We start from the raw sequence: 15,148 nt of genomic DNA, 5'->3' as shown, positions 1-15,148 counted from the left end.
AGAAAACTATGGTTAATTTTTGGAGGGGCAAGAAACTGAGCAGCAGGGTGACTGATGAGATGGAGAATTTGTGTTGTATTGTATATCTTTTTATACAATGTGAATGTATTACATACTGGAAAAGAAAAAACAAAACACAAACACCTCTCTGTTCCAAACTTCTACTCACCTATTTCAGGAACCATCTATCTATCACTTTAGGTCCACATTGGAGAAGATTGAAAGAAAGTCATTGTATCCTCTCTCTGCACCAATAAACAAAGGCTTCTGAGAATTTCTTTATGGAAGCAATATTTTTAAGTACAAAAATTAAAAGAAAATCCCCAGAAAATACTTTCAATGATTGTTTCTGGTTTATAAACGATAAGTGAAATTCAATTATACAGAGAACATGAAATGTTTGGAGTGCAAAGCCTTTCTGTGCGACAATATATTGACACACAACATAAGAAAATAGCTTGAAGTACAAAAATACAGTTGTGATCCAGGAAATGGCACCAAATTAGAACAGTTTTATTATTTAACATACCATTGTATATACATTATCCTCCCAAATAAGAAGAAATTTGATTCCAAAGTTTAAAAAGTAGCTTCCAAAATGAATCCTTATTATAAATTTGAAGAAAAAAAAAAAGTCCTGCAAATTAACACAAACAATTTTGATCCTTGATTAAAATATGCACCCTGTACCGATCACCTCTCTCATACAAAATGTTTACTATAAATAAAACTTTCAAAAACGATCTTGGATGTTTATTGCACATTGTATAGAATGTTTGCCTCTATCTGAAAGGCTTTCAGCCCTCATTGTATTAGCTGTTTGAAGTACTTACTCAAATTTGGGTGAAAACAACACTCTGTAAATATTAGCATATATAGGATCATATATGATGTTTACCAGAAACAGGAAAATATAACCTTAGTGGACTGCTTCTGTCACTTTTTCTAAAATAAGAATGAATCTGTTTTCTAAGCAATTACAAGAGATCTAAACAAATTAAAAGTCCTGTTCAAATGTCAGTTTTTTCTTTTCAAATAGAAATCACACGTAGAGCCATTTTACCCAGTCATATAGTTCTACTTCCTAGGACCAGCCCTTTTTGAAGTATTTTGTTAAAGTCACACTACAGGATTTCTAATCACGCTGTCCATCATCAACAATTACTGTTTTGGTCTCAACATTTTCAAGCCCTCTTAGCCATAGTAAAGCCAGCCCAAACCAGCCAGAATGCTGTGGCCTTCAAAATAGAACAAGTTCCTCATAGCTTTTCAAACCATGTAGTACAGTGCCTAGCACAGAGCAGGCATTCCATAAATATTAGAGGAGTGAATGTACTATCTTTTAGGACCATTTCCTATACTTAGATGTATTAATGATCTATGAGTAATATGTTGATTTAGGGTACACAGACCTAACATGATGACTAAACAAAGAACACACATGACATGGCATAGACACTGTTAGTTTCTACAATCCTGTCCCAGGACAGAATGTGCACCTTTAAAGGTTAAAACTATTCCAATAATAAAAATTGATTAGTCAAATAGTTTTATTTTGCCAAGGGACTTTAAAGGTATTAGCCTTTGACAATTCCCAAACGTACAATGAACCCCAAATAAAACGAAACCAAATTGCACTATTACAAAGAAACAAGTCCATGAAAGCAGGAGGAGGCACCAGTTAAGGAACAGCGACTTCAAGGAGACGGTTGTTTTTTCGTTTGCACGTTGGGACACTCCCATTTTTCTGGTTGCCCTGAATAAACTTCACACATACTTTATCCTGTCTGAACTGCACCAGGAACCTAGGAGAAAAGAATAATACAAATTAAAGTACACACAAAACAGCTGATGATTACACTAACACTAGCTTTTGTTTTTGATGGATATTGATGTTGACAAGCATTCCTCCTTTCCATTCCATTAGCACTTCTGTACATAGAACTGTATCATCAGGTATTACATTGCATTTACTTCCAGCAGTCATCATTTAGCCCTAAGGAAAATGAAGTTCTTTAACTCATCATATTCCAGTAAGAAAAGACAGGGTAAGAACAGTAATTTCCATGTTTCAAATGCAAAGAACAACAACATGCCATTTTTCCACTTTTCTTCATTTTTGCATAGCAAAAATATAAACCGGGGGAGGTATCCTATTAAATAACCAACAAATTGAGAAAATGAAATCAACAATTTCAGAAAAAGAAGGGGTCTGGAGATCCCACAGACTATGGTTTTTCGTCTTTAGTTATTCAGATACAATTTTTCTTATACCCATACATTATGCTAATAGTCATTTCCAGCCTAAATAAATGTATTTCAAAATAGTGGTGATCTACAGATAATAATGATAATGATAAAATCACGAGTTTGATCTGCCACTTGTTTTAATACCAATTTAATGTATACATAATTTTAATACCCATTTAAAATATACATAAGTTATAAAATTTTAAAAACCATCAGTGTACACCGAAAGCCAGTTCTTATCCTACCATTGGCACGTGTGGCATACTGTGGGAAACAATATTCTAGCCCAAATCTTCCCTTTCAGAGATAATCAGCGGTCAAGTGCCTGCCCATGAGATTATGTGTCATACCTTCCTACAAACATACTGCCAGCTTCCCCTGGGCTGGGTGCTGTGAGGGACACCGGGATGTATTCCATGAGGTCCCTGCCCTCAGGATGACATCAGCGGGGAAGCATGAGAGTGGCTTGGCTGGATCAGAACCTGGCCTTGCCCATTTCAAAGCCAGTGCTCTTTTCTCCCAACCATTAGACTCAGTATAATGTCGCCAAGTTTTCAGTATATTTCTTAGGGAACAGATTTCTGAGTCACTGGCATCCACGACAACAAGCAAAGACTGAAACAACTCTGCTCTGTATACATTAGTCTCAGTTTCAAGGCCTGAATAGTCCACATTTTGCAAACATTATCCTCTGGAGTGAAATGTGATACATAAGCTTCTGATTCATTGGTTGTTTTAAAATGATAGTATTTCTGAGCTTTTAAATGAATTGGTGGGTTTTTTTTTTAACTTGAAAACACAGAAAAGGCTTTAGTTCCAAATTCGCCTGTCTGGGACATCTCTCTGGCATGTGTATATACTCTTATCTATGTGTGTGAAACAAAAAAAGAAAAAACATCTTTCAAGTTTAACACAAATACACACATCGTAAAAATCAAATATTTTTATATTTTCAATTTTCAAAGTCTACTTGCAGTGCAACAAATGTACAAGGAGCTCTTTTCCCAATAACTTTAGCATACGTGGGCTGTCTCCATGGTGATACTCCAGGATCACGATTCACTCTAAAAATAACAACAGCTAAAATTTATTGAGTATTTACCATGCACTACACTGTTCTTAGTAAATTAAAATATTAAAACAACTTTAAAACAAACCTGTGAGGTAAATGCTCTTATTTATCTGTAATTCATAGAAAACTGAAGCATGGCCCACAGCAAAAAAAATGGAGAATCAAAGAATCATCTTCCAGCAAACAGTTAACATTGAATGCACTATTTCACGGCATCAATACCAGTTAGAACTTCACAGCAAAAGGACTGTGGATTAGCTGTTCAGGTTTAAAATATTCAGAAAAACAACTGTATAACTTAAATTAATATACATGTATGTCTGTGCGTGTGTGTATGTACTATATGTATACATGCGAATACATGTATGTATATATACAGGTAGTTTTAAAATATTTAATGGAACAAATTCACTTTAGTTTTCGATATATTCAGAACTTAATTTTTAGAAATACTACACCTTTTATTTAAGGTTCTCCTTAAAAGGCCACCACTTACAGTTTGAACAGTTTGGAGTGTAAGAACTGGGAATTACAAAGCAGTTGAGTCCCTCGATGAATTCAATTCTCACTTCTACGTTTTAAACTACAATTCTCACTGTGCATGTTAAAACCGCTGGAAGGAGTAAACAGTACTTTGATTCTGCTCCTTGTAAACTGACATCCAGTTTACCCATAATGATTATGGAGATGGGGTTTGTTAGATTAACGACTTCTACTTCTGAAAAGGCTGCACTGAGGAAAGCACACACTGAACTGAATGCTGTTGAAAACATTACCCTGTACAGCTGACAACAAAATGGACCAAAAACACTTACGGCTGGAAAATACATCACAGGCACTCCTGCCCAGGACTTTATAAAATTTTGTTTAAACTTAAAATGCACCCCCAAAAGATTATATAACCCTGCGTCCACACTCCCACAGGTAACGGAAGAGAGGCTTGGGCACCTTACTTGGCCTTGTGTTTCCCCGTGCTGCCTGGCAAGGGACCACGGGTGCTATGCAAGGTTGTATCAGCTCTTTCAGTTTTAGAAGACCAGTCAATAGTTAGGAATTGGAGAAGGACAGGTGTTAGAGGCTGGTTTTCTTCATGTGGCCACACGGTAAATCTTTACTCAGACAGCATGTTTACTGAAAGCTTACACAGCCAGAACATCACACACCCCTCTCTGTGATAAGGCAGAGTCCCCGATGCCCAGAAGAAGCCATCCTCATCAGTGTTGTGTAATCGTATGCCTCAGCGCCTCAAACACAAACCGTGAGAGCCACTGGAGGGGTTCTGTGGTTGATTACATTTGAGAAACACAGCACATGCTCTCCCCAAAGCCCCTCAGGAGAGTCATAATGTGCAATGAGATTGCAGAGGCTCTGAGAAGGGCTGATTGTAAATTTGCACCAGAGAACACTTTCTTCACAGCACACCATTTATTAACATCCTGCAAAGGCAGTGTTCTTAGAATACCAGTTTGGGAAATGCTTAAAAGTAGCAATCCCTGGCTACTATCCCTGGCTACTATCCCTGGTGGCCTGGCTGTTGGTACGATATTTTTCTGTAAAGACAGCCTAATTAGTCTAGTCGGCCAATTACAAACCAGCTTCATCCTTATACTAAAGAGCTTCTGCATCTGGAATATATATAATCTTCCATGGTAGTGGGAATTATCAGTCGTACCCAACCAGAAGTCCAGCATCCCAACTTATGAAAAATTTCAGCTCAAGGAAGTTTACAGCTCTAATAGAACTACCAGGTGAAAACCTTAACTAACTGGAACCCAGCTAGCCATTATCTTTTTCCCTAATACTCTTCATTTTGTGAGAAAGGACATAAAAACAAGAAAGTTACTTAGTCCAAACTCTAATTTCAGAGTATACATGAAGGCCAATCTCCCACCCAATCCAAACACCATTTTTAGTATAAAATGAGAATAGACAATAACCAAGGTCTATAAATCCTAATACATCAAGTATGGTATGTTTGGCTTCCAAAAGGATAGGTATGGGTGTGTACTGGTTTTGAAAAGACTTTTACAAAGAGCTGAAATAGATTACGCTGGCAAAATCTTAATCAGAAAATAAAATCACTTCCTGAAAAATCTGGTCATGCAATTTTACGATGCAAGTATTTAAGCATATAGTAAACAATCTGTCGAAAAGTAATCAATTCGGTATCAAATAACATAGTCACTCAAATTCATATGATCTTCTATTGATAGATTTAATAAATGGAGGGATGTTCAAAACTGCATGCAAAACAAATAATGTCTGTAATTAGAGCCCTAATGTAAAGTAAAAAAGGCTAATTTCCAATGTATGCCGTCTTGGTACTAGTAAATCCTTGTCAACATACTTATTCTATAACTCTAATTGTCTATATGTGAAAATAAAGTAATCTCAAATACAACATATCTAAAACAACCCTCTTTTTATTTTATCCCACTCCGTCCACCCCCAAACCTCTTTTTTCAAGTGTCATCTATTGTAGTAAATGGGATCATCATTTGGGCTCAGGCCCAAAACCTAACATCGAATTTGTTCACAAGTCCTTGTTTTCCTTCAAACTACGTTCAGAATATTTCTCACTACCGTCCTCTCACACCCAGGCCTAAGCCATATCATCCTTACCCTACACAGCTCCTAACTATTTTCTCTGCTTCTATTCTTGCCTCTCTATTCTTGCTGCAGTGTAGTTACTCTCCACACTGCAGCCAAAGCGATCTTTGAAAATAATCAATCAGATCACACCACACCCTTGCTCAAAACCTTTAATGGCTTCCCATTATCCTCAGTAAAATCTCAACTCCTTACCTCAGCTTCCAAGCTCCACATGGCTGGCCCCTGCCTCTCTCCCCAGAGTCTTTTTATTATCATTTCACTCTGCCACAAAGTTCACTCATGTCTCAGGGCCTTTGCACCTGCTGCCTCCCTACCACAGAAGACATCTCCCTAGATTATAGAGTGGCTTTGCTCTCGATTCCAGTCTTGACTCAAAGGTCACTAAAAAGAGGCCTCCCTGATCTCCCTATCAAAAATAACACCCTCTGATCCTTAGCTTGCTTTCTTCCCCCCTCCATAGCACTTCCCACTAACCAAAGTCATGTGACCCACTTATTATTTTATTAGTATATATTTGTCTCTTCCACTACGATGTCAGATACATAAAAGCAGAGACCCGGTCAGTATCATTCACTGCCCATCCATCATCTAGAACACATGCCAGACATATATTCAATACCTAATAAATGAATGTGATCACATCGCTCAACTAAAACAATAAAGCTGAAAGTTAAAAGGTATATTCAAGTAATTCATGAACATACTCATCAGAAATTTCAATATTGAGCTTCTGTTTGGTTTGGCTGAGAGTCGTCCGATAGAGCTTGGTGGCCATTTCAATCAGGTGATCACTACTGAAGAGAAAGTCTCCTTTACTAGCTGCTTCGGAGCCCTAAGAAGACAAACCAAGAGTCAGACTATCATAATTAAAGACTGCTTAGAAGGCAAATGCTTGCAGGTGTCGCTAAAAATGTATTTACAGCCTCTGTAAAACAGCAGCTACTGGAATCCACTCTTCTGAATAAGCAATTACAAAAGCAGTATTTCTTTCAACTTGCTCAGATCATGTTAGTAAGGTCACCTAACCCCTCGCTACCCAAAGTTGTTCCAGGACCAGAAGTAGCATCTGCATCACCTGGGAGCTTGTTAGAAAAGCAGAACCTCAGGCCCTACTGTGGGCTACTGAATATGAACCCACAACAATATCCTTGGGTGATCTGTTTGGGCGTTCAGGTTGGAGAAGCGCTGACCTAACCCATTAACTCATTCTGAAAGAACTGCTTACAAAAACTCCTCGGGGATTTGGTTAAAAAAATAAGAACAATAACACTTCCAACAAATATCCTAGGGCAGTGGTGCACAATCTTAGCTACACAGGGGACTCATTTGGGGAGTTTTTGAAGAATAGGATGCTTATGTCCCATTCCAAGAAACTGATTTGGTTGAACTGGGGATGTGACTTGGGCATGAGCATTATTTAATGTGTAATGGAGGTTCAGCATCACTGTGTTAGGATTTGATATACTTCCTTTAGGTTAAGATTCATAACTGGGAAGACAGGCTGAATTAAGCTTACGGTATTTTTCCTAAGTTTAGAATCAGCTAGATAGGTGCACTATTAGCTAGATGTATGACCCAAAATATGATTAATATTTGCTGGCATCTGTTTACTCAGTGACTATTTATTAGGTGATGGGCATTATGCTAAGCACTTTCCATAGTATTTCATCTAATCCTTGCAACACTATGAAGTAGGTACTATTATTCTCCCTATTTTAAGGACAAGGAAAATTAGGTAGGCACATGAAAGTTAAACGATGTAACCAAGGTCATTGGTTGAGCTAAAAGCAGAGAACATTAAAAAATCTTTAGGTCCAAATTATTAGGCAGTTGTTTTATTGTAGTTGCATTCTTTATTTAAAACCCCCAAAATTAAAATGAACAAGAAGACATTTACTAAGTTGGTGTATAGAAGAAACAACAGGAGGGAGCATACTTTAAAACACCCTGATATTCCTCTGAATTAGTTTCAAAATAATGCATATCATAGCAGGTGTGAACAAAAGCTACTCAGTAAAATTAGAACTCAAGTGAACAAGCCAATGAAAGTGATGAATCGTATTCAATTATTGAAAAAAGCCAACCCTGAGTTTTTACATTGGCGTGAATATAGCTAAAATGTGCAAATCTGTAACAAGGATAAACTTCAAGTAATAGGATTATCCTATGTGGCATAATTAGATATTAGACAGATGCAGAAATCTTTCAATCAAATCAACAGTTGAATCTTTACCTCTTTGAGGTGGATGGCGAAGAAGCCATCATTTTGTGAGCTCATTGATACTTTGGTCACATCCACCAGGGGAACTTCTGACTTGATTTGTCCAGACTTTTGATCAGCAAGAAGGAGATTATTATTTGTTAAGAGGAAAATCCGGGATGTACTCTAACAAAACAAAACAAAACAAAAGAGGATGTAAAACCCAATGATCAGAAATACTCAAAAATGGTCCATGACACTAAAGCCATTAGTTATTTACAGAAATTCACATTTTATTCCAATCTTTCGGTATGCACACCTATGTAAACTAAGAACACACTAAGGGACATAGATAATATTTTTAATTCACAAAAATTTCAGAAAACAAGCAAAATTCCACCAAGGCTTAAAGGGAAGGAAAAATAGCTCCCTTGCTGAGAATAATAAATACAAATGTTAACATTCAGAAAACTAAAGATGACTGTCCCAACTGATAAATACATCTTGCAGTTCTTCAGAGTTAACGTTTTTACCTTCCCATTTGCACGGTTAATTTTGTTCACAACTTCAGCAATGATAATCTTTTCTTCAATGGCATCTTGGAGTTTCTTATACTTGGGATTCTTGTTGATTTCCAGGTAAGCCCCTTGGAATGGCTGCCCAACACTAAAGAAAAAAAAAAATTCCCTCACATTAGAAACAGTTTCAAATGGAAGCACCACTGGAAAAGATAACGGGTCAGTTGATTCCAAAGAGTATTATGACAACTTCATAAAAAGTTAACTTATTTGCTATATTGTATACGTTATACGCATACTTGTCCTAAATATAAGCTGGACTGAAACCTATTTCAAATACATTTTTGATGTGCTCATGGCATTTGATAGGTAGGACTCTGATAAAAATCTTATCACATGGAGCTATCAAGATAGAAATCACTCACAAGAGCAACAACCAAGAGCGAAGTGCAGGGCCTCATATGAAGGAAAAGACAAGTCTTGCTAATCTGTTAATTGACAACTGCCCACAAAAAAAATGTATTAATGCCTTTAAGAAATATATAGCAATGAAAACAAGAGCACAAATCATTACCATCACCTGATCCAAAGAAATATTTCCTTTTGTTGAAAAGTAAGAAAATCAATAGGCCTTCTGAGGAAAAATGGGTCCAGAGCAACCACTTTAGAAGAAAACTACAGAACACCTAATATTATCTTGTAAGTCTGGCTATAAAGAGGCAATATATGAAAGAAAAATCAGACCTCTCCCCCTAAATGAAGAGAAGTGGCCAAGGTCAACATTTAGAATCAAAGCAGTTTTCTTTCAAACTACATCTTACAAGAGACATAATCATGTATACAGCACTAAAATATTGATTTCGCTTAAGATTTGCAGACTCTCTCAGGGCAGCTTCTCCAAAGACATCAAAACAAACAAAACAAAAAAACAAAACACCCAACCTGCAGCTTCATTTTGCGCTATAAAGTTCTGGCAATTTGCAAATACAACTTTACATGCTTGTGTTGTGGGTGGAAGATCAGGGAAGAAAAATCCATGTAGGTGGCCAGTGTTCACAGCTCCCAGGATAGAGAAGGCCAACACCCACGAGTGTTGCTGCTTTACACAGTGGTGGGACGGTGAATTATTCCACCCCTCGGACTGCTATAGAGTGAGCGCGCCACCATCCCTGAAAACTAAAATAACACCCTCCAAAAAATTGGCTTGACATTTACATTTTTTGTTGTTGTTCACGTTCAAAAGTGTGTTTAATAAAAAGTGCTAAGAGCCTTTGAATTTGTTTGTTCAAAAATGCATTTTTCTCTCTCCAGTTTCTGAAGAGTCATCCACAGGGAATGTTAATTAAGGAGGTTACTCTACAATTTAAAAATATATAAAAAAAACGTTAAATAAAATTACTTGCTGGAGAAAACAGAGACAATTTTTCTGTGTGAATACACTGTTGTATATAGCAGACACTTGGGACGACTTTGAATTTAGATGCTATGTTTGACTTAGGAAAGTATAAACCAGCTCAAGCAGCTTATCAGCTGATTGAGGAAGCTGTGTCATTTAAAACATTTAAACACAATGAGTCTGGCAATATATGTTCTTTTAATCCTTTAAAAAGAAGAGCTTTCTGCCCCAAGCCCAATACTGGTGGCAGCCAGCCGTGGTTCACTGTGAGGCCACTCCCCCACCCCCACTTGTCCAGCACGCAGGTCACAGGCAAGGCTGACATTGACCTGCATGGAAACCCCTCCCAAAGAGACACCAGAAACAACACACCCAGACAACAGCTTCAGACCACACCAGAGCAATACCTGGCTAGCCCCACAAGGGGCACACACGAACGGTGGTCTTACAGGTACAAGAGCCCATGGGGGCAATTCTCCTCCAAGGGGCCAGCCCCCACAAAGCAGCTCATACGCTGTGGGTGTCACCAATCCTCACAGCCGGTCAGCCTAAGAGTCAATATCACCCACTGGTGCCAAAAGTAATCAAGGCTCAACTACAACAGGACAACACACACAAGGGACACTCCTGGAACACACACACAGGACATCAGGCAGACTGTGCCATTGGACTACACAGAACATATACTACATAAGGCAACTTGGCAAAGACTGAGATACATAGGAGGTATATCTAATACATAGAAACAAACACAGAGGAAACAAAGAAACATATCCCAAATAAAAGAACAGGAGAAACCTACAGAATAAAAACTAAATGAAATGGAGGCAATCAACCTACCAGACAGTTTAAAACACTGGCTATAAGAATGCTTAAGGAACTCACTGAGAACGTCAACAAAGTGACAGTAAGCGTTAAGACGGACATAGAAACCATTAAAAAACAGTCAGAAGTGAAGAATACAATAACTGAAATGAAGAATACACTAGAAGGAATCACCAGCAAATTAGATGAAGCAGAGGATCGAAGCAGCGATTTAGAAGAAAAGGTAATAGAAAACACCCAATAGGAACAACAAAAAGAAAAAATAATTTAAAAAAATAGGCTAGTTTAAGGGAACTTTGGGACAACATCAAACATGACAACATTCACATAGGGGTACCAGAAGGCTAAGAGCGGGAGCAACAGATCGAGAACTTATTTGAAGAAATAATGACGGAAAATTTTCCTACCTGGCAAAGGAAATAGACACACAAGCCCAGGAAGTACAGAGTTCCAAACAAGATGAACCCAAACAGGCCCACACGAATTACAGGCCAAGACGAATTATAATTAAAATGGCAAAGGTTAAAAACAAAGAGAGAATCCTAAAATCGGCAAGAGAAAGACAACTAGTTACCTATAACGGAGCTCCCATAGACTGTCTGCTGATTCCTCGACAGAAACTTTGCAGGCCAAAAGGAAGTTGCAGAAAATACTCAAAGTAATGAAAGAACAAGGGCCTACAACCTAGACTACTCTGTCCAAGGTTATCAACTAAAATTGAAATAAAGAGCTTCCCAGACAAGAAAAAGCTAAAGGAATTCATTAACCGAGCCAGTACTACAAGAAATGGTAAAAGGACTACTTTAAGAGAAAGAAGGGGGAAATCAAACAAAGAAACAAACATCAAAAATATGAATAGTAAAATGGCAATAACTATGTACCTAACAATAATCACTTTAAATGTAAATGGATTAAATGCTCCAATCAAAAGACATAGGGTAACATACTATATAAATGATCTCTCAAAGTATAGTGGATGGGGATAGGGGGGTCGACACAGTGTGAGGGATATAAATGATAAATATCTAACTAGTACATTGTTTTGTGCATCTGAAACTAATAAAAAAAATGTAGGTAAACTAAAAAAAAAAAGACATAGGTAGCTGAGTGGACCCATACATATGCTGTCTACAAGAGACCCATCTCAGATTGAAAGACACACAGACTGGGATGGAAAAAGATATTTCACACAAATGGAAAAGAAAAAAAATCCTGAGTAGCAATACTTATATGGGAAAAAATAGAATTTAAAATGAAGACTATAATAAGAGACAAAGAAAGACATTACATAATAAAGGAATCAATCCAACAAGAGGACATAACCTAAGTAAACATTCATGCACCCAACACAGAAGCACCTAAATATAAAAAAACAAATACTGACTTACATAAAGGCAGAGGTCAACAACAACACAATCATAGTAGGGGATTTTAACACCTCACTGACACCATTGGAAAACAGACAAAATTAACACGAAAACAGCAGGGTTAAATGACACACTAGACTAGGTGGATTTAATTGATATTTTTAGAGCATTTCACCGCAAAGCAGCAGAATATACATTCTTTTCAAGTGGACATGGAACATTTTCCAAACTAGACCACGTGTTAGGCCACAAAACAAGTCTCAATAAATTTAAGAAGACTGAAATCATATCAAGCGTCTTCTCTGACCACAGTGGTATGAAACTAGAAATCAATTACAAGTAAAAAACCTGAAAAACACATAAACACATGAAGACTAAATAACATGCTACTAAATAATGAATGGGTGAACAATGAGATCAAAGAAGAAATTAAAAGATACCTTGAGACAAATGAAAATGAAAACACAATGACACAAAATCTATGACACACAGCAAAAGCAGTCTTAAGAGGGAAATTCACAGCAATGCAGGCCTGTCTCAAGAAACAAGAAAAATCTCAAATAAACAATCTAACTTTACACCTAAGGGACCTGGAAAAAGGACAGCAAACAAAGCCCAAAGTGAGTACAAGGAAGGAAATATAAAAATCAAAGCAGAAACAAATGAAACAGAGGCAAAAAAATTACAAAAGATCAATGAAACCAAGAGTTGGTTTTTTGAAAAGATAAACAAAATTGACAAACCTTTAACCAGACTCATCAAGAAAAAGAGAACCCAAATAAATAAAATCAGAAATGAAAGAGAAATGACAACAGACGCCACAGATACATAAAAAATTTTATGACAATACTATGAGTAACTACCCTGTTTCCCTGAAAATAAGACCTAGCCGGACAATCAGCTGTAATGCGTCTTTTGGAGCAAAACTTATATTATATTGTATTGTATTATACTATACTGTACTATGCTATACTGTACTGTACTATACTATACTATACTATACTATATTAGACCTGGTCTTATATAATAGCAAAATAAGACCATGTTTTATATTAGTTTTTGCTCCAAAAGACTCATTAGAGCTAATTGTCCGGCTAGGTCTTATTTACGGGGAAATACGGTAATATAAAATAATGTTGAATGTCAACTATGGGTAGTAGACTTGTTGGGATTATCACTTTGTGAGGTGTGTAAATATCTAATCGCTATCTTATTTTATACACCTGAAACTAATAATAAAAACAAAAACAAAAAGAGCTTTCAAATGTGTGAAGACACAGAGAATAAAATACACCATATGTAATACACGTGAATATACTTAGCATATAATGCATTTTTATTTCTAGGCCATTCGTGGGGAGGAACAAAAAATTGTTATAGATTTGGCTTGAAATTATACCATCCATTTTTTTTTTAATAAATACCAGATGAAAAGGGGTAAGAATTCTGGGGAGCAATGATGAACTTGGGAAATGTAAGGTAAGTAATCTTCACCAAAGACTTCCCTTGGTCAACTTGCAATCGGTGTTGTTATCTCACTGAGTACTTGACATCTACAGTAAAGGAACCAAACTTGCTGCACAGAACACCAAAGTCATGCCCAAAGAGTTAGCAGACCGAAGGCCACCACAGACCAGTGCTTAAACTCAGAAAGGGACAGACTGGCTCACTCTTTTCATTGATCTTAAAAAGGAGATTCTGACCCAGCCTCTTAAACAAAGCAGGAAGACTGGAATGGTAATGACAGTATACGGCCAACAGAAATTGGACTGGTCTCAGAAAACTATGGAAAACTAATAGGAATTTGCAATGTAAACTTATCTTAACAGAGTATACAATTTTTACTTTAAATCACAACTTCTACTTTAGTTAAGTGTTCAAGCTAATGCCAATGGAGTAAAACCAACTAAGGTAATCTCATTTCATCACAGTATGGAAGCTGCTGCTCCACTGTGTTTATGTTGCTCATATCTAGCTGCTCATAAAATAATTCATAAAATTAAAACTCTCTCATGCATTACCCAAATCAAACTCTACCAGAAAAGACCTACAAACATATTTGAGAGACTGTTAAAATACTGATTTTATCAGGAAAGCAAAGCCATAATACCTAGATGGGTATAAAGCCTTCTTGTCTTTGAAGAGTTCACTGGCTTCTAGTTTCTCTTCATATATAAGTTTCTGCTGGTCTGTGAATTGGTCCCTGTATTTTTTACACTGTGAGATATAAAGAAAAGGGGGAAAACATAAGATATTGCTTATATAAATAAATCATTACTCATTCTTACATATAATAAGCCAATTTAACAGCAGCAAGAATAAGAGTAAATGTATATGAAACATTCATTTAAAAGGCCAAAAGCATTTTTCCTTTGTGGGTTTTATTGCTTATTCTGCAGAACTTGGGAAACTTCAAAACATGCAAGGGCGCTGCTGGCATAGGCCTTGCTGCGTGTACTCTTTTCTCCCACTATGATGTCAGTCCCTGGACATCCTTCAGATCTGAGGCTGCCGCGCTCTTTTAAGAGATTCACAGTAAGAAAAACATCGTACAGCACAACCCAGTGCACACATTTACACACAGTCAACGACACAAAAGCTTCACAAAACGATACTTACGTATCCTTTCAAAATGTTGGGTACACTATTTTCTATTCTATTCTATTTCATTTAAAAATGTTGTTGGTAGCCTACTAAATTGATTTCACAACCTACAAATGTGCTATGCCCTATAGTTTGAAAAACACTGCTCCAAATCCCCCACTACCATTTTACAATGTGGACATGAGACCTCAGAAATCTCCTCTTCACCCCGATTTTGAGATGGCTTCGAAAGGAGACACAGGGTAGTGAGAGGAGCAGGGCTGGGTGTTTTTAGATGAACGCCTAAGAAATTCAATTACAGGT

General features: G+C 37.0%; 1 protein-coding gene across 5 annotated transcripts in view; it reads right to left on the bottom strand.

Moving 5' to 3' along the window:
- Positions 1–483: 483 nt before the first annotated feature.
- MYO1B (myosin IB) overlaps positions 484–15,148 on the bottom strand; it is a 172,807-nt gene continuing 158,142 nt past the window's right edge. For all 5 annotated transcript variants that reach the window (XM_081051487.1, XM_081051488.1, XM_081051490.1 and 2 more), the window contains 5 exons: positions 14,352–14,458; positions 8,669–8,801; positions 8,169–8,321; positions 6,640–6,767; positions 484–1,805 (listed from right to left, as the gene is read on the bottom strand). In XM_081051487.1, the coding sequence (XP_080907613.1) occupies positions 1,682–1,805; positions 6,640–6,767; positions 8,169–8,321; positions 8,669–8,801; positions 14,352–14,458 (645 nt within the window). In that variant the 3' untranslated portion in view covers positions 484–1,681. The remainder of the gene's footprint in view (positions 1,806–6,639; positions 6,768–8,168; positions 8,322–8,668; positions 8,802–14,351; positions 14,459–15,148) is intronic.

Source organism: Rhinolophus hipposideros, assembly GCF_964194185.1.
Source record: "Rhinolophus hipposideros genome assembly, chromosome: 6".
Lineage (NCBI taxonomy): Eukaryota > Metazoa > Chordata > Mammalia > Chiroptera > Rhinolophidae > Rhinolophus > Rhinolophus hipposideros.
The sequence above is the reverse complement of the archived record's forward strand: the minus strand, read 5'-3'. Positions and strand labels throughout refer to the sequence as shown.